The sequence below is a fragment of the Syngnathoides biaculeatus genome, chromosome 4 (genome assembly GCF_019802595.1).
Source record: "Syngnathoides biaculeatus isolate LvHL_M chromosome 4, ASM1980259v1, whole genome shotgun sequence".
NCBI lineage: Eukaryota > Metazoa > Chordata > Actinopteri > Syngnathiformes > Syngnathidae > Syngnathoides > Syngnathoides biaculeatus.
In genome coordinates this window covers 32,995,951-33,020,963 of record NC_084643.1, presented here as the reverse complement: position 1 = coordinate 33,020,963, position 25,013 = coordinate 32,995,951, and the positions used below count along the sequence as shown (strand labels likewise).

Genomic DNA, 25,013 nt, shown 5'->3' with positions numbered 1-25,013 from the left:
AGGAGGAATTGAAAGTTGGGAAGAAGGGTGAATTAAATTAACACTTTTTTCTTTCTTTTTTTTTTTTTTTTTTACATGAACCAGCACTTTTCTCATATAAACACAGTATTTTGTAATCAAACAACTATATTTAATAATCTACTGTAGACAATCAAAATTCATGTTTGGCAGTGAAAACCATTACTTCAAAAAAAATCTCATTTAGGCCAGAAAAACATTTGTGCTTTTAAACCAGCTAGTTGGCTTAAAATGATAGGTTGTCATCAGAAATACATTGGCACACAAAAATGATTTAAAAGGCCACAAAATGATGATTATGATTATTATATTAAAATGCTCATTATTTTATCATTGCTATTAAAGTGATAGATATTTACTCATAAATGCCAGTATCCAGGTTAAAACTATATCTGTTGACGAAAGGCACACAATTATGTTTAAACATTAAAACAACAACATCCTTAAGTGAAGTCAATTTCATACACAACCATTAAAATACTAATTTTACAAACAAAAAGACAACACTGACTATGCTAGTGTTATTCATTTGTTTAAAAGTGGATATTTGTTGCCTTGAAGGCTACATTATGCCAATAGAATGAAAATTGCTTTTATTCTCAACACCGCTTACACCTGTTCGGGGTCGCAGGTCGCTGCAGCCGATCCCAGCTAGGTCCAGGTCGTCAGCCAATCACAGAGCACATACACGCAAACAATAATTGGCACTCACAATCACGCTTAAGAGCAATTTAGAGTCTCCATTTAATGCATGTCTCTCGACTTTCACTCCTATTACTTGTGGAATTTGAATATATTCTGCTTTTGCAGTGCTTATCTTGTAATTGTGTTTGAGCTCAAACAATGCAGATACGCTGCCCCCCTCCCTCCCACCTGTACCCAGCTCGGCCAAAAATCCAGTTCAAACCAGTTTTCATGAAATCCTGACTGCGGGTTGTGTGCGATATCCAAGTCAGTTCTGGAAAAGAAAAAAAAGCTGAGTGCCACAAAAAGTTTCACCTGGTAACTTTTCACCTGCATTAGATTGTAGCGTGTACTTCCTTGGTATTGCTTAATTTGGCCTACTTCTCCACCAAGCCAAAAGAGTTCCAACTTTCCTATGTGACTCACCAGCACCGCAAACAATAAAAACATTGATTAGACACTTTTTGTTGAGTGTAATTACCAAGAGACGGCAATGTCCTTAACGAGCTAAGTTAAATGAATAGTAGTACAAGTGTACTCTGTGTATCTAGATTTACTTTGCACTGTATTCCAAATGCTAGGCTACAGAGAATAGATCTATGACTGACTATTTTCTCATGTAAATGACATCTTTTAAATGACTTATTTATATCAGTAAGACCATGTTTGTTCGCAGAAAGCCTTCAGTAAAGTAGGTTATGTTTTGCTTTGAAAAATATTTTGTTCAGGTAAAGAATAGGCTGCAAAAAAAAAAACTTTTTTTCTGGCATTAAAATTATAAATGGCGGCACGGTGAATCAACTGGTGAATCAACTGGGAAAGCGTTGGCCTCACAGTTCTGAGGTCCCGGGTTCAATCCCCGAGCCCCTTTGTGGAGTTAGCATGTTCTCCCATTCTCTCTCATGGGAGAACGTGCAAACTCCATACAGGAAGGTCCGGAATTGAACCCGGGACTTCAGAAGTGTGAGGCCAACACTTTACCAGCTGATTCACCGTGCCGCACTTCAATAAATTGTCACTGAAAAAAAAAAAACATATTTTGCACAGTAAATGTTTCACAGATAAATCCTATATTTTGTCACAAAAACAATGTACACTTTGCTCACCAAATTAGACGACGGAAATTTTGTGATTTGCTTTTTTTTTCAAGTTTCAGCAGCACACAGGTGTCGTGTGACCTCCAGGCCATCCTGAGATTGGCAGCGTGGCGAAGAATTTATCTTTTGTTTAGTTTACTGTTACACGGGCACTGTTTTGGGTCTTTGTGTGTGCGTCCGCGTGTGTGTGTGACCGCGATCGCACGTGTGTTGATAACAACCCCACAAACATGCCCTGTTGCTCGGATGATGTCATATGTTTCTATTTGCCACTTTGGTGACGTTTGTATTCCAGTTTACGACTTATGGGCAAACGTATTTGGATGCAGCTGTGCCCCTCCATAAAACACAAGCGGCATGAGGTTTGGTGTGGAAAAGTACAAGGTGATGTGGAACCCCAACAACATCGCTTGTGGACACAAATTCATCGCAGACACACTGCAAGATCCCCCAAATCTGATTTTTTGATACAAAAATAGTGCATTTGGGAAAACAAGGGCAATATTTGTGGATGAAAATAACATGATTGATCACAAAAAGTTGTATTTTGCCATAAATCTTGGTTTATTTCAAGAGGAATGACGTACAGTATTTGCTTAGGAAAGAGGTAATTCCTCAAGTAAATGCAATTTCGGTTGACAAAGACAATGAACACGTTATGTTTTACTTCACAAAATGTGTTTTAATTTTAAAAACTATCCTCATCATTCTCGGATAAATCCAATATCCTGACTTTAAAACACCATTTGATGGCAAAAGGCAGTATTTTGTATTTTTTGAGAACGTTGTTTTGTCTGGAAAGCAATGTTCACCCCCCCCCCAAAAAAAAGCTGCCTTGTTTTGCAAAAAGCAAATTTTTTGGATGAAGAAACCTATATTTGTTTTTTTGTTATAACCAGAACGCTAGGGTGGACCCAAATGCACGACTCGCTCGACAGGGAGGCAGTTACAGGAAGATCTTTATTCGTTCCAAGGTCGTAAGCCGAAGAGTCAGTCAGAGAGACCAGCAGTATCAAGAGCATCAAACTTACGGGGTTGGTCGGAGGACAGGAGAGGTCAGTACACAGGGGTTCAGGATCAGGAACAGGAACGAGGAAGTGCAGGAATGAGGCATGGATGGCAACGATCTGGCAAAGCCAGACCGTCCGCTGGGTTCATTATCCCTGATGAAGATGCATTATCATTGCCTTTACACAAAAAGTCTATTATCGATAAAAAGAAATGTTAAATTGTGCATTTAAAAACTACACAAAGTATGGGTTGTTTGTTGTGCTGCCTCGAACAGCGACCATTTTTGATTCCTAAGCTCTGTTACTCATACATGTGCAAGGTGGACGACATTATGTTTCTGACTCCATTTATTGAAGACGTGACCGACAGCACATCAAGTCCAAATTGACTATTAGGCTACCTGGCATACACACATCATGGGATTTAGGACTGCGTCACAAAGGCACAGTATTGTCCTCTTGATCTTTTACACTATGTGACAGAAATCACGAAGGAGGAGCAGTGTGATCGGACACTTGTCTCCTCAAGACACTTCGTAAATGGTTATGTTATGTTATGTTAGGTTATGGTTATTTTCTTTAGTTAGGTTGTTGTAGCAAGCAGAAATTGCTGCAGTGTGTGCTGAGCTCTGTAACCTCCGTACACCATTCCCCGTTGGCATAAAATCATATTCCACCGCCTTTTGTTTTCCGTGTTAGCATACAGGTAAGTGCCCATATAAAAAAATAGATGTGGGCACTTACCTGTATGCTAACACGGAAAACAAAAGGCGATGGAATATTATTTTTTAAATATATTATTTTTTCTTATTGGCGAGAGTTGTCGAAAAAAAGTCAGAACAAAAGTCAGAAGAAGGCACTCTGATGGTTAGCAAGTCCTCTCTTGTGTACTTGAGTCCCGAGACGCCCATGAAACACAAACAGTAACAGGGAGAGCATCCCGGAGGCTGCCACATTGGGTACGCGTTGGGAAGGGAAGTTAAATGGCGGCGCGCAGTGGTGTATGGCTAATTCAGCAATAAATGTTACATCAGTGAAAACAACCCATTGACACACAAAGCCACACTTTGCAGGAACTGGGACTTTCCGCCCAAGTCATATTCTCTCGGAATGTAAATCCGCACCACTTCTTAAGAAGTGAAAATTCTCACTCATTATTCAGTCATAGTGTTGGGAACCAAGTAACCAAGTCCCAATACTTACTTAATAGTTTAAACGTAGCCTAACCAGAGTCTTAGAGTGTGAGTACAGCTTGACCCACTACCGAAATGTACTGTCGTCACCTGAAACAATGCTAAAGTGTTATTGTCGCCTCACGGTATGGCAACGATGAGGCGATGTCACCACAACCGGGCTGGAAAAAGCACCCAAAGAATGTCAACTGAGAAAACTGGACGGATGACATCATCAGCGCGACAACACCACCCCCGGCCGAGCGGGCCAGACATTCCTTTAAAGGTGTAATGTTTCATGAAAAATGCCACGTATTCCATTTGCATTGCGCTTCATTGTTAAGTGAGGAGTATATTATGCACTCAAAAGTTGTTAAAGTCTTTTTGAATGTTTACATATTGATGAGTCAGCTGAATGTCAGTCAAGTGTTTGAAATGTATGAGCTAATATTACGTGACGTCGTGTTCAAATGTTTAAATGATTTCACATTTTGAAACATGTTCCTACTGGCACGTCGAGATTAGATATGCTCACGAAAAGATACATTAGCCTACAGAAATTGCTCACTATTTGTTCTTTTGAATACTGTACACTAAAACATATTTTGCTATTGTTATAACATATAGGGTATAAAAGGCTATATTTTTTCATCAGAATGTAGAAATTTTCTTTTGGCTATTTACTTCGGAAGAGACGAAAATGATATATATACACACGGTAGCGTTCCTTGAGAATGGGAGTTTGCCATTAATAAAATATGTAGTTGCATAAAGACTGGATAGACTACAAAACGTATTTGACCCCAAAGGGCTTTACTGTGTCATTTTAAAAAAAGACTTTTTTTTACTCTGTTCAGAAAAAAAAGCTGTAAGACAAAAATATTTCCAGCTTTTTAGTTTTTTAAGGATGGATGTAAACAGTAAAAAGATCTCAAACGTGTCATTCGTTTAAATTTTTTTTTAATTCAAAGTGCAGATCAATAAATAGCAAATAACAATAGTAATAATAATATCATTAAATAAATAACTAAATAAGACAAGACAACAGTCAGTTTTGAAGTGCAGTCAATGACGAATTCAAGTTTCTGGTAAAAGTTCACAGTTTGTTGTGTTCATTCTCGGACTTCCAGGATCCTCCAGGACTCAGCGGGCCGCCGAGAAGCACCAGGCCGGCGTACAGAGCTCCTTCCTCAGCCGCAGCTGGGCGTGCTTGTCGCTGCCCGTCCGCTCGGCTCCTTCATGCTCGGCTTGCTTTCGCGTGGAACCACCGCGGAACTCCTTTCGGTTTAGTTCTCACCGCCCAGGCGGTGGTAGACGAGAAGGGCCACCATGTAGCCGTTTCCCGTGGGCCCGGCGGTGGTGCCGTCTTCTGCCGCTGCGTTCGCATCGCAGACGCTGGAGGGAGCGTCTGCCGGAGCCACGTCGCCGCCGGCGGGGAAGGCCTGGTAGTCGTCCGAGCTGTGGCCGCTGCCGGTCGGCGAGTCGGCGCACGGCTCCTCGGTGTAGATCTGCCACAGGAGCACGAGGACGAGGAGAAGCAACCAACGTTTGGCGGCGCTCTTCTCCGGAGGCGGAAGGTGCATGCGGACCTTGGCTGGGTACATGACCCGGGTGCAGCGCTTCTTGGGTCGGGTTGGCGCCGGGTAGCTCGCCGCCGCTGCCGGGATGTGGTCGAACGTGAACACCTCCGGTTGCGTGTTGCGGCGGGTTAGACTTTGACGTCTATGGATCAGCATCGTTGAGCTCGTCGAGTACATCTTTCTTTTCCGCTAGTTTCTTTCTTTTAGTGTTATTGAGGGTGTGTGAGGACAAGCGACGCAGGAGCGCTTTTTATCCATTGGGCCAAGGTGACGCCACTTTGGTTCCGCCCATTGGCGAAAACATTCTTACTCAATTGCAGACCCAAAAAACCCATTATAAATATATCTATAGAATATAATGTCTTTAGGGTAGGATTCAAGAAAAGGTTAAGGTTAAGAAATACTTTTCAAACAATGTTTGCATATAATATAACATTTTATAATTTGAAAACTACATAATTTTTTTTGAAATATGCACATGTATAGAAAACATTTTGTATATATTTTTGAAAAAAATATTTTGAATCACATTAACTTTTTCGTGTTTTTTTAATGTATTCACCAGTTGGATCAAACTCAATGAAATTGAATAATTGATTTTCCTAAATAAATTTTAAAACATTTTTTACAATTCAGCTTTTTGACTATTTTCGGAGTATATTTTAATATTTTGTCAATATTTCTGAAAGGGTGTTATGTATCCATTGTTAATTTTGGTATTTATTCAACAATCCATTTTTTAACGTTTTTCCATTGAATTAAAAATGCCTATACAGTATTTTCCGTTTATTATTCACTTTTATATTTATTATTTTATAAGTAAGAAAAAAACATTTTATGAATATTTCCCATTTTTATTTGATATGTAATGCATCTATTTGATCGGACTTCTTTTCCATCAAATAAAATCATGAATAAATTATTTTGTAATATTTCTAAAAATAATGAATTATGATGTTTTTAAAGGTTAATTTTGGTCAAACGTCTTTCCCTGGATGACGTTGATTGATTACAAATTCTTTATCATTTGATTTTGCGTGATCATTTTGTTACAGTTTTAGAAAGTTTGTACTTATAGTATTGGGGTTTTTGGTTTGAGTCAAAATTATCGAACATCTTTTCATGATATAACTTGCTGAAGTTCCTGAATGATAAATGATGCTCGTGACCAGACACGCCAGGAATGCAGTGACATTTCCTTGTGCTATAATTATTAGTAAAGTTCACCCTTGCTATGGCTTTTAGATAAGAAATCGGTAGATACTTTTTATCATAGAATCGGTTGTAAAGTAAAATAGAAAAAAAGATCATCACGACTGTAAACTATAAGACAAAGTTAAAAATCATACCATACAGTACAAAATTATTTCACCATGATAGATCATTTTCTAGGATGATATTGTATTCATAAATCCTTATAAATCATATCACTTCACTGTATTCATATTGATGAATAATGATCACACTTGAGTCAACATAACAATACACATACTTAAAGAAATTTTAAAAAATCACAGTCATAAGTATTCATAGCCTTTGCGCAGTACTTATTAGAAACACCAATTTGAGCAAATACAGCCACGAGCATTTTTGGGAATGGGGCAACACGTTTCTCACACCTGGATTTGGGGATCTCGGCCATTCTTCCTTGCAGATCCTGTTCAGTTCTGTCAGCTTGGATGGTGAATGGTGGTGGACAGCCATTTTTGGGTCTCTCTTGAGATGCTCAATTGGGTTTATGTCAGAACTGTGGCTGGTCCATTCAAGAACAGTCGGTGAGTTTTTATGAAGATACTCCTTCATTATTTTACCTGTGTGCTTCGGGTCATTTTAGGAATGTTTTTGAAAAATAGATATATTTTTTTTAACTTGGCCAGATTTTTCCCTTGCCATAAATCTGTCTTTGAGTTCTTCAGGCAGTTCCTTTTAACTTGTAAGGTCTTATATAGACAGCTGTGTGGCCTTTCCTAATCAAGTCACAAAACACAGCCAGACTCCATTGAAGTTGTACAACCATTTTTAAGGATGATCAGAAGAAATGGACAGTAGGCGAGTTACTGTAAATATATGAGTGTATAGATATTTCTGTGCTTCTGTTTAAAATAAACTCTGCAAAAATTTCAACAATTCTCTTTTTCCCCTCTCAGTATGGAGTACCCTGTATACACACACACACACACACACACCACACACACACACATATATATATATATATATATATATATATACACACATTATTTTGTGAAAATATTGTTAGAATATAGATCAAGATGCACAGTAAGTATGTTGATGCTGACAGCACTAGAAGTCGAACATCCAGCTTGTTGAGGGTAAAAACACAAGGCAGGAATTGAGCTGCTGGTGTTTTTCCGGCCTGAGCAACATTTCACCAGAGGAACTTTGATGGTGATTACATAAGTGGGCGTACGTCGTAACACTGACAAAAACACACACTTCAAACGCATAAAAAAATCACCTGGGTTCAGTATGAAATCTCGTAAGAAGACGGGGATTCTCCAAAGAAGCTCAGTTTCCTGTGTTTTAGGATCACTCCACAAGTGATCCAATATTGGGTGACAATCACTTGAGATCCATCGTCAAGTGTGTCTTATGTGACAAGCTACTGTTTATTTTTAAAGGCAGCATCAGATTACGTAAAGAGGAACTTTTGTCATGAAAATAGATTTGCTGTCAAATATACTCGTATCCCATGTTAACAGTGAACACTGTATTTGCTCACAAAAAGGCTACATTCAGCCACCAAAGACATTCAAATTATGCTGTTGATTCTTGTGTAAAATGGCTTACAATATTTTCCATTCATTTTTTTACACTGCTTATTATCCTCTCGCGGGAGATGCTGGAGCCTATCCCGGCTGACTCTGGGCAAGAAGCGGGCTACATCCGAAACCGGTTGCCGGCCAATGGCAGGGGACATATTAACAAACAACCATTTGCGCTTATGAACATTTTAGACTCTTCACTCAACCTGGTTCTGGCGTGGTTTTGGTGTGTGGGAGGAATTTGGTGTCCCCTGAGTAAATCCACACAGGGACGGGGAGGACGTGCAAACCCCACACAGCGGGGGCCGGATTTGAACGCCAGTTCTCAGAACTGTGAGGCAGATGAGCTAACCGGTCACCCCCCCCCCCCTCTGCGCCAAAAACACATTTTCACAATAAAATGATTTTTCATGTAAATGCAACACTGTATTCGCTCACCAAAAAGGCAGACTATGACAATTTGTTCACAAAAACGCCATAGTTGGCCACCACAAAACATGACATTTTGTGCCTTAAAGACCATCGCACTGTCCTCAAATGATGGGTTTTTGCTCACTGGTGAATTGTGTGTTGTGTGTTCTGAGGGAGAGCCGCTTTGCCGGTAGAACGTCAGCGTGGGTATTTTTCCGCTCTGACTGGAAGCGAGCGGTCTTAGCAAAGCGGGAAAAAGGTGTTGTTTTACTGTCTGCATCCATACTGTGACACACAACACGGCGCTTTCCACTCATTATGTAACGGCCTTGACCTCCTCCAAGGCCGCCAATTGACTCAACCATTAAAAAAAACAACTTTGAAAAAATGCTGAATGTTTCTTTTAGGTCTTACCGCATGTCTGGTTGGTTGCCTTGACGATGTGGGTCAGTAGCTGTGCCATAACGCCGCTCAAAGGCTCTTTGAGTGGACGAGGCTTGGCTGGTTGCCATGGGAACGGGCCTACGTGCCGGAGCGGCCGGCATCCAGGTGATGACATGCCAGGCCAGTTCACGTGTTATACGCAAACGCAGGTAAATCACGGGATGGTCACATGTCGATCACATGTGTCCGTGGAGACTCGAACTGTTTCCTGTTTGTGAGCGATTCCTGTTCCTCTCAACTTATTTGCTCGGGTCCCCACAGCAACAAACTCAATCGATGTGCTGGCTGTTGAGGCATTGTGGGTAGTCCAGTGCTTTACAAACATGACATTTTAAGTTGAGGGTAGAACAAGTCTAGTTTCATTGGACCTAAATGTTATTTCTCACAAGAGAGAATTGTCAGCAGCATTGTTTGTAGCAAAACAACGAATTATGTAATAAAATAACAGTCCATCCATCCATTTTCTTTGCCACTTATCCTCACATGGGTCACGGGGAGTGCTGGAGTCTATCCCAGCTGTCATTGAGCACTAGGTGGGGTCCACCCTTAACTGGTTGCCAGCCAATTGCAAGGCACATAGAGACAGACAACACAATCACACCTAGGGGCAATTTAGAGTGTCCAGTTGATGTTGCATATTTTTGGAATGTGGGAAGAAACCAGAGTGCACCAAGAAGCAGAATACTTCAGTACTGTATCAATAAAGTACATACGTGTGTGAATGTGAATTCTTTATGGAGAAAAACAAATTCGCAATTGTAAAAAATATGCTCTATTTCTCTATTTATACAGTAAATCCTTGCACATGATAACAAGCATGTAAACGTGAATATATAAAGCAGCACAAATGGTCAATGGTTTTGTATGTAACAAAACACCATACATGCATCAATAAATACCACACGAGTTGAAAAGTGAATTGACAATTGTACACACAGGCTATCTAAACAGCATAATATACTGTGTATAGTACTGCACATAGAATGTGAACAACAGCAGCAGGAAAATTCGGCAGTGCTGTATGTAACCATTACAAGTGATTTATATTAATATTATACATACAGTACATGCATTACCGTAGGTAGGCAGCAGACTAAAAGACCATAATTTTAATATATATCAAAGTTAGTTTTTCTAATAATTAATACAAATTGCCAAATTGTCCTTTGACTAATGTCAGTGATGTGCGTTGAAGTCCATGAACGAGTTAAAGGTTGACTCATTCATACGTCAGTAATTCTCTTGTTTGGTCAAGTCACTTCTCCTGATTGGTCCCGCAGGGTGCTGGGCCGGTTCCAGTGAACCCCTTTCCCCCCACCCCCCACCCCTTTCCCCCCACCCAGGAGTCCACCCCATCTCTAACCGGCCGTGGGCAGAACTGATGCTGTTCTTGCGCTCTCAGACAATAAATCACAAGCGCACACACAGCGTCAGTCATGCGTGAGGTAACTTCCTTTCCTGGAAACTCAGCTGGACTCACTCTGACCTGTGGAAAGCCCAACGAGTCATCTGATTGGCTGTCACGCTGGCCAACCATCAGTTCTTTCCCTGCATTTACACTCAGTCCCTGGGACCGCAAACTAACAGGAATTTCAGTCTGGCGTGCAGGTTTCTTTAAAGGTCCCTAAATGTGGGGTAATAGCACAGCATACGTATGCGGTTAGGACGTGCGGCTGGGAGTCAAAGGTTTCTGGTTCGGATTTAGACCCAGTTTCAAATCTGCACTTGGGGACCTTTTCTATGTAGCGTTTGTACATTAGCTCGAGACCCGAGACAAGAGTTCAACAGGAGTTTTGCATGTCATTCTGGTACTTGAGTGTTGAGTCCAACTTTAGTTTGACTTGTTCAATTCTAGTGTTATTTGTGGTTAGCAGGATATCTTTGTTTTCTTCATTCATGAATTTCAAGCAATGCAGTTGCAATATACAAGGAAATACACAATTATAAACCTAATTTTGTAAGCTTTATTTTGTTAAAGAAGACAAATATTTGCCTCAGACTACGTGGTCCTAATAACAAACGTGGGCTGTTGGCTCTTTCCGAGGTTTAGATTTTATCCAAGGATTTCTGACTTCACTCCAACGGGAATTCTGCCCATTGTGTCAAGGTTCGGTGTGGTCAGCACGCCGGCCTCAGTGGTCAGCAGCGGACCCCAATCCGCTTTCTGTGAATTCCCACGTTGTGCCCTCAGGTCATGTGTGAAAAAGCCTGAACGGGTCTGGTGACATTTCGCAGAAAGAGTAAACGAAAAGTCGCCGGAGTTTTCATTTGCGAGAGTTGATTGACAACTCAAGGGAACAATTGGCATTTTAAAATAGAAGCAGGAATAAAAAAAATAGCACAATCATAAGTACGTGGGCGTGTGACTGACAGATGCCCATGAAAAGCAAACTATGAATAGCCTACGTTTCAAAACTGTGAAGTAATGATAGCATCAGTAGCACACATTCACTTACCCAGTGCCACGTACAAGGTTAATTTGTTCCGTGACGCATCTCACAAATCAATTTACTCATGTCAAAGCAAATTTCCCCATTGAAATACATGGAAATAGAATTAATCCATTCCGGTGCCCCCCGACAAAAAAAAAACAAACACTTTTTTAATAAAGAAAAACAGCATTGTAAAAGCTTACTAAAACATGATAAAAGAAAATGCAAAGAAATAAAGTGTCAAATAGTTGGACACAAGTTGTTTCTGACACAAAAATGGGTGAGAAGTGAGGGTGGAAGTGGGGTTTTTTTTGGCCTTCATGCAGCACCTCAGAAGCCATAAAGTGCAGAATCGGCTTTGTTCCCATTTCTTGTTGGTGCCACGCAGAACAGTAATGTGGAAAAAAAAAAGGGTGCACATTTTGGTAATGTCACTGTTGAGCCATATTTTCTCCTCTTGCTGACTTTCATGGCCTTGGAAGGTCTTTTCCACACATCTCCTCATCTCCTGATACTTTTGAGCAATAAAATAACATCTGATGCCGTGGAAGCTTCTGGCGTCAAATGTGGCGGTAAAAAATGCCAGGAGAAGCCCACAAGAACAGCTGGACTTTATTTGTCGTCATTCAGACGCACTTTAAATGGCGGCAGGTGTGTGCTGACTCCCATTTAACATGAGTTTGAATGTAATTATCTCAGTTAGTAATTTTTTTTAAAGGGTCGCGGGAACCGCTGGAGCCCATCTCAGCTGTCAACGGGCAGGAGGTGGGGTACACCCTGAACTGGTTGCCAGCCAATCGCAGGGCACATGGAGACAGACAACAGCCACACCCACAATCACACCTAGGGGCAATTTAGAGTGTCCAATTAATATTGCATGTTTTTGGAATGTCGGAGGAAACCGGAGTGCCCGGAGGAAACCCACGCAGGCACGGGGAGAACATGGAAACTCCACACAGACGGGTCCGGGATTGAAACCGGGACCTCAGAACTGTGAGGCAAACGCTTTACCAGCTGAGGCACCGTGCTGCCCCATGTTGAAATCATCAAACAAAATAAAATAAAACAAAATATCCATGAGTTACGAGCGATACATCTTTCCTGTCAGAGGAAGTAAAACTGCTGATAGGAGGATGAATTTGAAATCTGACGGGTTTAAGAAAGTCCCATTGCTGATCGCATTGGGTAGCATGACACATTTTGAAATGTACGCATTTAGGACTTGGGAGTGGCACAGCAGCTACAAAAATACGCTACCGAATGAAGAAAAATTAGGAATTAATGGGCTTCATTTAATGGATCAAATGTTACAATTGAGATTGTAAATTTAGGTCAGGGGTTTTGATTAAATTCAGACCAGGAGAAAAGCGGCTACACAACACAACGTTCCCATTCCTGACTCAAAACACCCTTGGAAGCCTGGAAGTTCATAGTCAACATTATGCCCTCATTTTGTGTCGGTACCTTTTTCAACTAAAACATAAAAATGGGAAAATCTCAGGTGGTGGTGGTGGTGGTGGGGGGGGGGACCCATACCTTTGAATTCTCGATTGTTGGTCGGGGTCTCAAAGATCTCTGGTGACATCAAAACTGCGGCCTTTGAGCTGCAAGTCAACCCAGGCCACGCCCTCATAATCAATGATGTCATTGCATGTTTTGAGGAGATGACCTTATGGCAATACCAGTTGTGCACAAATGTGTGCGTGTGTGTGTGGGCGAATCAGGGATTACTTCATGTCTCTCAAACAGATACCTGATGGTTTCAGGCCCCGCCAACTTTGTTTCTTCTTCATTCCAGCTGGATTTCGTCCATATAATATCATCATCATCCTGTTCTAGTTAAAGATGAAAGGAAATTCAAAAATAATTTGGTGATATTAGTTAACGAAACCACAGGTTCCAAATATGAGAAAGACTCCCTTTGATAAGGGGCCAAAAACGGCACCCTAATGCCATCGACAATGTTTTGAAAATTCAGCCCCCACAGCTATTATGACTTAGCAACGTGATTTAGTAGGGACGTCAATCATGAGGTAAAACTATAGAAGTCTAAAAAAGGCCCTGCCTGAAAAGATACACCTCTGCCATTTTGATTTGAAGCAGAAATTTTGGTGTCAATTGGACCTGGACGAAACCACGAGATTTTTTTTTTTTAAATTTCAGCTTAGTTAGTCGTATGTAGTAGTGTGAAATGTAACAAACTTCTATCGTGAATAGACCCTCAAGAAAGTTTCAAGAAGCCGTGTCATAGTACAAACAGAAAGTGGATAGTTTTGGCCAAAAAAAAGATTTTATGGTTCATTGAGCCTGGAAATTCTGTGAGAAAATCCAAAACCCCAAAAGCAATTTGCATAAAATGTAACAGCAATGAGGAGACCCACAAAAAAAGTTTTAAGAAGCTGTGTGTTAAACTCAACAAGGTCGATCGTTTTTTGGGTCATTTTCAAGCGTTCTTGTCCCAGGAACTTAAAGAACAAAAATCCTGTTGACTTAACGGCATGAAATTTGTCAGACATGTCTATCATGAGAAGATCATCAAGAAAGTCTCAAGAAGTGATGTTGTCAAATGAACAGGATGTCTGCCATTTTAGTCTAAAGCTACCATTTTAGGTCTATTTTGACTCCTGAATGTTATTGTTGTTTTCCTTTTGGCTTGTCCCTTTCAGGGTCGCCACAGCGTATCATCTCAGATGAACACACATATATGTTTGTCACAATTTTTACACCGGATACCCTTCCTGACGCAACCCTTCTCAGGGAGTGGAGGCCCCAGTGGGATATGAACTCACAACCCCTGGTTTACGAAACCAGTGCTTTAACCACTGAGCTACGGATCCTCCTTTTGACTCCTGAATGATAATAAAAGAAAAAAAACTTAGATCCTGAAACCAGTTCAAGTCAGTGACCGGAAATTTTGTGCTATCGATCGTGAGTAGACCCACAAAAAAGTCCCAGAAGTCGTGCTGATTTGAAGTGGCCATTTTGAGTTGACACAATGAAGCTTGAATAAACAAATATTTATTACAAAAATGTACAAATATGGCCATGGTATATTTACATATGTTACATTTTGGAAATGTTTTGGAACAGGAAGTTATGTCAGATGTTCTGCTTCATTCACTGGGGTCAGCTGACCAGATGGTCCAATGGTGGCTCTGAAGTTCTGGGTACCGCCTGGACGGCCCACTGCTGCTCCTGAGTCAAATCGTGCTCCCGCGTCATGGTCTGTTCACCTTCAGTGGCTTCATTGGTCGCCATGTCTACCGGAAGCCAACACAATGGTGTCAAACACACACTAATGCTAAGTGTTATCCCCATTGCAACCTTCTCTTGGGACTAGAACACTGTCTTTGCACAAAAAAAGCTTTCTTAGGATGTAAACATTCTCTATTAAGTGAAGAAACTATTCACAGGACCTGAACTTTCTTCCGTACTATAACATTCACTTTGGACTTGACAATTCTCTTGGGTCTAGGACACTTTCTGGGTAAAACCTTCTCCCGAGACTGCATCCTCTCAGGGGTTAAAACCATTTCTCTTGGGACTAGAACCTTCTCTCAAGAATAAAACCTTGTCTAAGGGCACTAAAACCATCACTTGGGACTACCACATCCTCCCTGGACTAGAGACCTCCACTTGGGACTTGAAAATTTCTCTTGCTACTACAAAATTTACATCAGGATGCAAACCTTTTCTTGGGAGAAACTCTCTCATATGATAGAATCAAGACTAAATCCTTCTCTTCAGAACGAACTTTCCCTTAAGAGTAAAACGTATTTTATACCTGGACTCGAGTCCTCATTGAAGATCTGCATGAAGACCAGTGCCCCAAGGAGGCGGAGCCAGCGTAAGGCCCGATCAGGGTCCTCCCTTGGGGTCCAACGCCGGCAGCGAGATGGCGGGTACAAGACTCTGCATCGCCGGCGTGGCGGCCGAAGTACAGGATGGACCGAAAGGTCTCTGCAGGAGGAACAGGAAGTCATGTTGATCTTCTGCTTCTTTCTTGTCACCTTCTCGCTAGCTGCTTAAATATGCGCTGAACGGGTGCGGTCTGCTCGCCTCAGGCCACTGGCTCCATTTTTGTTGTTGTGGCTTGAAGATATTTTTAGACACACGCAACTCTTGCAAGGTGTGATATGTGCTTCATTCCTTTCCATGACTCCCGATGCTACTTTCCTTTTCTTGACTCCCTTCCTAATCTGCAATTGGTCTCATTTCCTTGACTGGTCTATTTCCCCATGACTTGTTTTCCCATCTCTTCTTCCTTCCTTGTTCGCTCATCTAAATCTCGTTTACTCTCCCTCACTCCTTTTCCTGTTCTTGACTCGTTGCCTCGTCTGCGTTTCCTTCCTTGTCTCCTTATCTAAATCTAATTTCCCTTCCTTGATTATGAGTCCTACATTGTTTCCTCCCTGTGCGTTATTTTTTGTTTGCTAACTTTATCAACTGAATACTTCGACCATATCCTGCAATGGCACGGGTCAGAGCGTAAGCAGGGTTAAAGACATTTCCCATAGCTTCCACAAGCCCGGGATTCTCTGACCTGTCTATAGAACTCGACGATATTGGTGCAGAGTGGGCTGCTGTGACATTCCAGTTCTTTGCAATGTGTTTCTGGTCTCTTTTGCACAATTGTTTCCTGTCCCCAGCTCATTCGCATCTTTGCTTCCAATTCATTTCCTGCCCTCATCTCCTTTGCCTGCTCATTGGTTGATTTCCTCATCTACTTTTCCTTTTACTGCCCCCTTGTTTGCTTTACTTTTCTCCTTTGCACTCATCCATTCCTTGTCTTTGTTCCGTGTTGTCTACGTTGCGAAAGTGCACTCTTCATCATGTAGGCTACGCTACAAGTGCAGTTGCATTGCGGCGATAAAGCTACGCATTCTTAGACGGTTGCGTGTGAGCTGACACAGTGATTGACTGGTTAGCACGCCTGCCTCACAGTTCTGAAGACCCGGGTTCAAAGCCGCCCTTGCGTGTCTGGAGTTTGTATGTTCTCTTGCCCAGAGTTGGCTGGGATAGATGCCAGCTCTCCCCGCGACCCTACTGAGGAGAATCGGTATGGAAAATGGATGACTGGAGGTTATTCGTGTGTTTTTCTGTGTTTGTTCCATTCCAACGTGTCAACACAACGTCGCCGCCCTGGTCTTCCAACCACAAAAGATTTTATGGATGATGGCTCACTCTCTGCTAATCGTGCTGATGTGGAGACATATTTGTGTAGGCAAAAATGTTAATCATTTTATTGCTTTCATTGAATACTTCCGAAGTGCAAACATCCGACTCATCACATACTCGCTCGCGCGCACGCACACAGATACACACACCAAGTAGGAAGTCAGCAGAGCGGCAGCCTGAGGCTACATATTTTTTTGTGGTGGGTGTAGTTTAGCATTTAGAATATTTTAAGCTTCAACTAGGGGACATCCAAATACAGTACACTCAAACACACATGCACACAAACACACACACACACACACACACACACACACACACACCCATGCAGGCACACATGCTTGTGCACACACATGCAGACATACACAAAGAAGCACACTTTTAACTGCTTTGTATATTTAAATTTATTAACGCTGTACGGTTTCCTGCGACATTTGAAAAATGTGCATGTTATGTAAACTGACCACTCTAAACGTGTTTTGAAATTAAAATTTGCCGTTGTTATATGTACATTAGAGATCAAAATGAGTTAGTGGCCTTGTTTGAGCTTGTTAACTATCCTGCATTTTCTATTGAATGCAGTAGGCCAAGGATGTGCAAAAAAAAAACAACTAAATTTTACATGTGACAGAAGAAACTTGGCCAGCACCCACAATGACCCTTAGATTAATTAAAAATGAACAATTCTCTACCATTAGCTTATTACTACTTACTATAAGACTAGATCTTCATCAGAGAAGAAGAATGGTGATACCTTGATGGCAATCAGCAGGAAGACAGGGTGATGACAGAATGGTGAAAAGCAGAGGTAAGAGAAAAACCTTGACCCAAAAAACTGCAATACTATAGAGCCCACTGGTAGTGGTGACACACACACAACAAAAGTGTCCGTAATCTTGGTGTTGTTGCGCTGGTGTGAGTCGCCAACTTTCATTTCACTTCATGTTCCCTAAGTCTGCAAACCATATCACATTTGGGGAATTCCGCTTCACAGTGATGGTAAGAGTTGACATCGAAGCATAAAATTGATGTTCACGAGCGATGAAATACAATGCGCCATCGGAATGAACGCTTAGCCAACTCAAATGCTGAGAGAAATTACTTTGGGAGCAGGAGCAGGAGATGTTTTCCTTATTGAAATTAAAGAGAACAGTGATTGAATCACAGCAAAACCTATTAACATCCATCCATTTTCTACACCCCTTATTCTCACGAGGGTCGCGGGGAGTGCTGGAGCCTATCCTAGCTGTCAACGTGCAATAGGCGGGGTACACTGTGAACTGGTTGCCAATCAATCGCAGCGCACAAACAGCCGCACTCACAATCACACTTAAGGGCAATTTAGAGTGTACAATTAATGTTGCATGTTTTTGGAATGTGGGAGGAAACCGGAGTGCCTGGAGGAAACCCATGCAGGCACGGACGGGGAGAACATGCAAACTCCACACAGGCAGGTCCGGGATCAAACCTGGGACCTCAGAACTGTGAGGCCAACGCTTTACCAGCTGAACCACAGTGCCGCCCCTATTTACATGTCAAATCTAAATAAGAAATCCCACTGTCTTCTCTGCCAGGCATTTAAGACCAACTTAAATAGTTTGAAAAAGGGCATTCTGGGCATTTCCAACCTAAATGATCTTCAAATGAAAAAAAATACAGGGTTGGCATGAGGCCTTTAAGTATTGGGGTTAATTGGGTTACAAACACAGTCAGTACCCGTCTGTCTGATACTATTCATCGGATGAGACCAACAGGCTGCAACAATTAGGCCGATGGTCTGGCACTTAGTACTGCGTAAAAGCTATGAAATCTGGTGTAAAAAGGCAACAAAAAGGAAAAGCATGCAGCTCGTGTAAGTATGCGAGATCACCTGACGAGCAAGTTCACACAAGCCCGCAAAAGCGTGCTGTGGATGGAAATGTGTGCGTTGGTAGGCGTGTGTCCCTGCCGTCGCTGTGGTGATCATTCATCACTCATTAACCTGTAATCGCCATCAGGGTGGAGTTGGCTGCATGGGGTGGGGTGGGTGGGGGTGGGGAATATGGGTGAACCTTGACTGACACCACAGATCACGGCAGTTCCTACGCACAACTCCCAAAATAGTTTTTTTTGTGTCCATGTTTATTAACGCATTGCGCTTCTCTCCATTTATGCTACCTCAAGCAACAGGAATGAGTGAGAGTGACACACAAACTCAAAACAACTTAGCATTAGGTGTTCCTAATAAAATGACTAGTGCTGCTGTACCTTCCTTGGTCTCCTGTGGGCGCTGTAGTACAATTAACGCATGGAGCTGCATATTACAGAAAGAGTATTCTTCTCAGCTAAAAGAGTATAAATTGCAATAAGATTACATTTGTCATTTTTCCACAACATAGGAAGAATATAAGACCAGTCTGCCTGCATGTTACTATGGCATTAATGTGTAATATCTGTTATTTGAAGGTGAATCCCCATGTGGTTTACAGTAACTGTTACCCAACCCATCAATAGTGTTTTTCATTGACTCACAGCATGAGCTGGTGTTTTCTGAACCAGATAGCTGATACTCATTCAGTGTAATTGTTTTTGTTGTGCATGTAGTTTTACAGTAAACAACTTCAGTGTCAACCGCATAAACCATGCATGAGGAAGGCAGAACAGCATGCATCACAGGCTTGCTACAGGAGATCAGCACAGCTTTAGTAGAAGATTAGGTGGAGGATCTAAGCTAAGTAAAGAAAGGCCAACATACTTTTGTGACAAGTTCAGGCATCTGACACTGGTACAATAAGTATGGAATAAATAGAGAAGGTGTTGCAGTAAAGTGAAAGGATAAACTCACACATCTGAATTAGGTGTTGTTGCGCAGGTGTGAGTCGCCAACTTTCTTTTCAGTTCACGTTCCCTATTTCCCCATATTTTGTGTGTCACCACACAGAAATGGTGCAGTTTGGGGAGTTCCATCTATCCATTTTCTTAGCCACTTATCAAGGGTCACAGGGAGTGCTGGGGACTATCCCAGCTGTCAACGGGGAGGAGGCGGGGTACACCCTGAACTGGTTGCCAGCCAATCACAGGGCACATGAAGACATGCACCAGCTGCACTCACAATCACACTTAGGTGCAATTTAGAGTGTCCAATTAATGTTGCATGTTTTTGGGATGTGGCAGGAAACCAGAGTGCCCGGAAAAGACCCACGCATACAAACTCCATGCAGGCGGGTCTGGAATTGAACCCTGGACCTCACAACTGTGAGCCCAACGCTTTACCAGCCGAGTCAATGTGCCAAGTTTATAATAAAAAAAAAATAATAAAAAAAAACATGCAGGGAGTCTACGTTGTTCATGGTGTTTAACTGTACCGTATATTGGAAAATAAATCCTGATAAGTTTTTTTTTTTTTTAAGTTTCTCGAAAAAAAAAAAAAGGCCAAGTCACCATTCTACAAAAAGCTCGTCTCCAACTTTCTGGTCAGAAGGTTTTTCGCGAGAAACCAACTCATGTTCTTCCGAGAATTACTCACTAACAGGAGGTGGGGGGGGAGAGACACTTTTCAGTAAAACGTCTCTTTTGGTAGGTTTGGCACTCATATCACCCACAACTTCCATAAATACAGGTAGGAACTGTCCCACCAGGTAAATCATTCTAGAGTCTCGACCACTGCTATACTCTGCAGAAAGATGTCATAACGTGCTTTTGGAGAATCTGAAGTTGCTCGGTAGAACCAATTTTGCTTTCTTTGCATTGAAGCAGCTTTCAAATTATTTTAGCGCTACAACACCACCACCTACTGGACATCTGATGTCTACAATCAGTCCAAGAATTCCCCCTCCAAACAAAAACACAAAAGAATTTTTTTAAAAAAAATCATTTATTTAAACAAGGCAACAAAAGGTGCATATTTTTAAAAAATATTAAATATTTTAGATAATTTTGCTCTTGCGCAATAAAAGTCTAAAACTACACAAAACTTCAAATTTCAAGTCTGCAATGTTTATCCAGCAGTGAAGGCATTGCCTGACTGGAGAAACATAAAATCACTCATCTTGAGCAACATCTTTGTTGCTCTTGAGAACATGATTAAGCATCCTGGTCCCGTTGAAGTGAATCAGCATCTTGAGCACACAAGTTGACCGTGAGCATCCTGGTTGCCATCGAGACTGACTCCACATCGTGATCGTCAAGAGACAGTTTGCATCTTGTTCGCTTTGTAAACAAGACCAGCATCCTGGTCACCATGGAGACTTCAGTAAATCAGAATCTCTGGTCATAGAAACTAGTTACTCAGCATCTTGGTCGCCATGGAAACAGCCACTCAGCATGCTGTTATCATCTGAGTCACCATAGAGATGACAGTTGCCATGGAGACAGCATCTTGGTTGAATGAAATGATTACGCAACATCCTTGTCAGGTTGGGAACACGTTACCATGGAGACAGGCCAATTCAGCATCTTGGTGACCATGGAGAGCAGTGAGTCCACATCCTGGGTCCCTTTGAGACAGCTACAACCTCAGGATCTGGTCCCCATGGAAACAGATCATTAGAGCTGGTCAGGGTTGTAGATGAGGAGGAAGACAACGATGCCAGTGAGCACGACGGTCATTGTGAGCACCAGCGTGAGGAGCAAAGCCCGACAAAGGGGCTGGCCCGTCAATCTGAACAAGGCTCCGCCCACACCACCCGAGTGGCCAACATTCTGAAGGGGCGGGCTGGGAAGGCCGACATCCAGCGACCTTTCAGTGCATCGGCGACCTTCGGATATCCTTGACAAAAAAAAAAAAAAAGGTAAAGTTGTAAAAACTTTGTTATATAAATGTGATAGAAAAGTTCATCCAGTTATTTCATAATAAAGCTAAAAATCTACAAGATGGTTTTAAAGGCAAAAAAATATCGAAATCCTGACAACTTTAGGGCAATGGAACTGGATTAAAAAAAAAAAAAAAGCAAAATCACTTTTCAACAAGATCCCTGATGTAAAATATGAATACCAAACAATGCATGCACAAAAGCAACAGGAAATGACTGAATTACACAGCCTGATATATTTCGATGAACGTAGAAAACCTTCCTCGATTAAAAAAAGTGCCTTATGTAGATTAAGTACATCCGTCTGAGCAATGCATGCATGGGAAATAAATAAATTGAATTTACTACAATTGCGCCCCCTCCAACCTTCAAAATAAAATTAAAATGTAAATCTATCATACAATGGGGCAAACACCGTATGAAAGCAACAGTTTATGTTTTTGGAATGCTGCATTTCAGCCTAGGGGGCGGTAATTTATGAGTTATAGGTTAAGGTATTGAAACTTTTGAGATTCTCAGTGTGGTGCATGGGGGGGGGTAATCAAAATGTGCAAAATGCAGGCAGCTCGGTGGTTCAGCTGGAAAGCGTTGGCCTCTGAGGATCGGGTTTCAAATCCCTGTCCTGCCTGTGTGGACTTTGCATGTTCTCTCCTTGCCTGCGAGGATTTTCTATGGGCACTCTGGTTTCCTCCCACATCCCAAAAACATGCACAGTAGATTATTTGGAAATCTAAATTACCCCTAGGTATGAGTTTAAGTGCAGCTGTTTGTCTCGATGTGCCCTGTGATTGGCTGGCAACCAGTTCAGGGTGTAACCCGCCTCCTGCCCGTTGACGACTACGATAGGCCCCATCACGCGCCACGACCCTTGTGATGATAAGCGGCTAAGAAAATGGATGGATGGATGTGGATAATGTTACAGTGGCTTACAATTTAATGATGCACACCTTTCAAATCTGAATCCCCTCCACCCCTTCTGTTTTATGCATGACAAGTCAAAATGAGCCGGACATGGTTTAAGGTTGACATCGATGCAGTTTTCCGTTCAAATGAAAGCTTAAACACCAAATCCACATGGGAAAGCAAAAATCACCGACAGTGTGACCGTAGTTCTTGTAAAATGTTATGAAATGCGCTTGATGGAACCCCTCCATCCTCCCCAGCCCTCACCTTTTTATCTGCAGCTTTCCCTTGTTGCGCTGGAAGCGGACACTGTAGACACGTTGCATGGCAGCCGGAAGGGATGCCAGCACGTCCGCGTCGGTGGCGAGCTTAGGGAGGCCCAGGGCGGGCAGCGGCGTCAGGCGTCGGCACAGCGGGCAGCAAATGGCGGCGGGCTGCGCCGACTTGACGTTGATGCGGGCCAGACACTCCAGGCAGAAGGTGTGCTTGCACTCCAGCATCTTAGGGCAGCGGAAGACGTTGTTGAAGTGGCTGTAGCACACCCAGCACTCCAGGTCCGGGGTGCCGACCTCGGCGGGCGGGGGCGACTGCAGGGGGGAAGGGCGCAGGCCGGGCGATGGGATGGCCACGCACACCTGGCACGGTGCCAGGGGAAGCGGAACTGGCGAGGTCAGGGCGAAGTTGGTAACAGAGAAAAACTGAGGCGGGGCGTGAGAACTGCCACCCCCAGAAGGGCCCACCTGGGCTGAACGGGGTGACGGGCTCGGCGGCAATCTGGGATCGGTTGAGGTAGGATTCATGGTGGTAAAAATTTAAGCGAGCGAAAGCACTTTGCTTGGACACGTTTACTTCCAAACCTGGAAATAAAAACATCAACAAAATCACTATTCAATCTTTTTACCAGGGCAAGCTGATCAATCGCGCAGGACAGTACAGGTAAATATTCAGGACACTGCGGCCTTTTAGGGGTCACCACATACGCTCACCCCAAGTCCGTCTGCGCTTTTAAAAATTGCATTTACAGACTTAGGGGAAAAAATGTATGTACAGTAAATTTGATTAAAAACATGCATGGGGTGCATTTTTTTTTTTTAATTTGGCAGATTTTCAATTCTCATGGTGGGAATCTTGAAAACATACACTACAATGCAGAATTTACTATAATTCACAACTTTTTCAAATCAAAATGGAAAAACTAGCAGATTTTAAAAAATTATTGAAATGAATACCAATAGTGCCTTACCTAACAAACATAAGGACTATACTTTGCATAGTAAACATTTGTCATTTTATATCTTGACTTTGGTGAAATTTGTCATTTTTTTAATTTGCTCTTTTTTTTTTTTTTTTTTAAACATGGTAATTATAAAGGGAGTGCTAATTGGCAGATTTTCTTATTCATGGTTATGCTCAGTCCACATCGCCCATGTTCAAGTCGGTCTGGCAAAAATCAAGCAGTTCCAATTTCAAGATCGTTAAGTCAGTAAGACAGATTTGAACTTGGAATTGGTTAAAAATGTTAATGTGATAGGAAGAATCTCACTGATGCCAACCATTTCAAAATTGCGTTTGGGAGGTCATTTTTAAGTTTAAAAAAAAAAAAAAAGGCTAGCCACACATTGAATTTAGAATGAGTTAACCATGAACTTTCATTTATTTTATTTTATTTTTTATAAATCACTGGAAGAGCCTAAAAGATCCGTCTGATTATGTTTGTCCGACATATATCAATTCACCTTTGAAATTTTACACATACAAAAGTTGTACTGGACAAAAGGGACAAAATCTCAGAAATGCAGCTTGTCAACTGTAAACTGGCAAGACTTCGTGCAGTTCCAGTATTTCATGACTTTTAGCCAAACAAGTCCCAATTCCTGCAATGGACAACTTTCCTTCACCTTTGATTAAATTTAAAATAAAATGTTTTGCCAACCTCCACAGCGCAAAAAGGAAAAAGGTATCACAATGCGGACCAATAACCAATCGGACAAATTAACGATAGAAGAGAACTTCACGCTTCACCTGTCACCTGTGCTGTCTGACCTCTATGACACACAAGATGGCGTAATTGGGAACCTATACATATACATTTTTGATAAATTAACACCACTTGTGCAAGTCATTGAATTGAAAGGAGATTATCAAGACCAATGTACCTTTCAAAGATGTTGACAGAGTCTTTGCTGGAGCGCTGAATTAACCGCAAGACTCTTTTGGGCAAACAGCATGAAAGAAATATAAAAAGGGTTTAAAACGCAAATGTCCGCTCACAGAAAGGAGGACGCTCAACGCGGTACGATTGTGAATGAAGAGCGACGCACGCTCATCACTTCCAGGGAATGATGTGGCGTTCAACGGCGGCTCCTCATTGTTGCCAAAGTCGGCGTGGAGACGTCACTTCAGCTGCAGACGCACAGCTGAGTCACGTTCAGTTCATTGATTGCAACAAGACTTCTGTTTTTTGAAAACGTTCCTTTCATTCATGTCTCTGATGTTAGCTTTTTAAAATTAAGC

The 25,013-nt window shown here is 42.0% G+C and overlaps 2 protein-coding genes across 3 annotated transcripts; both read right to left on the bottom strand.

Annotated features, from left to right (window-relative positions):
- Nucleotides 1-4,936: 4,936 nt before the first annotated feature.
- ier3 (immediate early response 3) lies at nucleotides 4,937-5,835 on the bottom strand. The gene has a single exon (XM_061817729.1). It carries the CDS (start codon nucleotides 5,736-5,738, stop codon nucleotides 5,268-5,270), a length of 471 nt encoding a protein of 156 aa, XP_061673713.1. The 5' UTR covers nucleotides 5,739-5,835; the 3' UTR covers nucleotides 4,937-5,267.
- A 14,829-nt stretch (nucleotides 5,836-20,664) lies between these two features.
- On the bottom strand, nucleotides 20,665-24,956 carry LOC133499417 (RING finger protein 223). 2 transcript variants are annotated; one of them, XM_061817431.1, is made up of 4 exons: nucleotides 24,656-24,956; nucleotides 22,767-23,356; nucleotides 21,403-21,553; nucleotides 20,665-21,307 (listed from the first exon to the last, which is right to left on the bottom strand). In XM_061817431.1, exons 2-4 carry the CDS (start codon nucleotides 23,297-23,299, stop codon nucleotides 21,293-21,295), a joined length of 699 nt encoding a protein of 232 aa, XP_061673415.1. In that variant the 5' UTR covers nucleotides 23,300-23,356; nucleotides 24,656-24,956; the 3' UTR covers nucleotides 20,665-21,292. The 2 variants fall into 2 exon arrangements, with proteins under 2 accessions (XP_061673415.1, XP_061673414.1); XM_061817430.1 differs by having other exon boundaries at nucleotides 20,665-21,553; nucleotides 24,656-24,954.
- Nucleotides 24,957-25,013: the final 57 nt, after the last annotated feature.

What these genes read in the sequence shown, in the direction of transcription:
- ier3 (XM_061817729.1), bottom strand. Translation starts at nt 5,738, where the DNA reads ATGTACTCGACGAGCTCAACGATGCTGATCCATAGACGTCAAAGTCTA.
- LOC133499417 (XM_061817430.1), bottom strand. Translation starts at nt 23,299, where the DNA reads ATGAATCCTACCTCAACCGATCCCAGATTGCCGCCGAGCCCGTCACCC. An exon ending in GGAAAGCTGCAGATAAAAAG is followed by an intron (nt 21,554 to 22,766) that starts GTGAGGGCTGGG and finishes TTTTTTGTCAAG; the next exon opens with GATATCCGAAGGTCGCCGAT.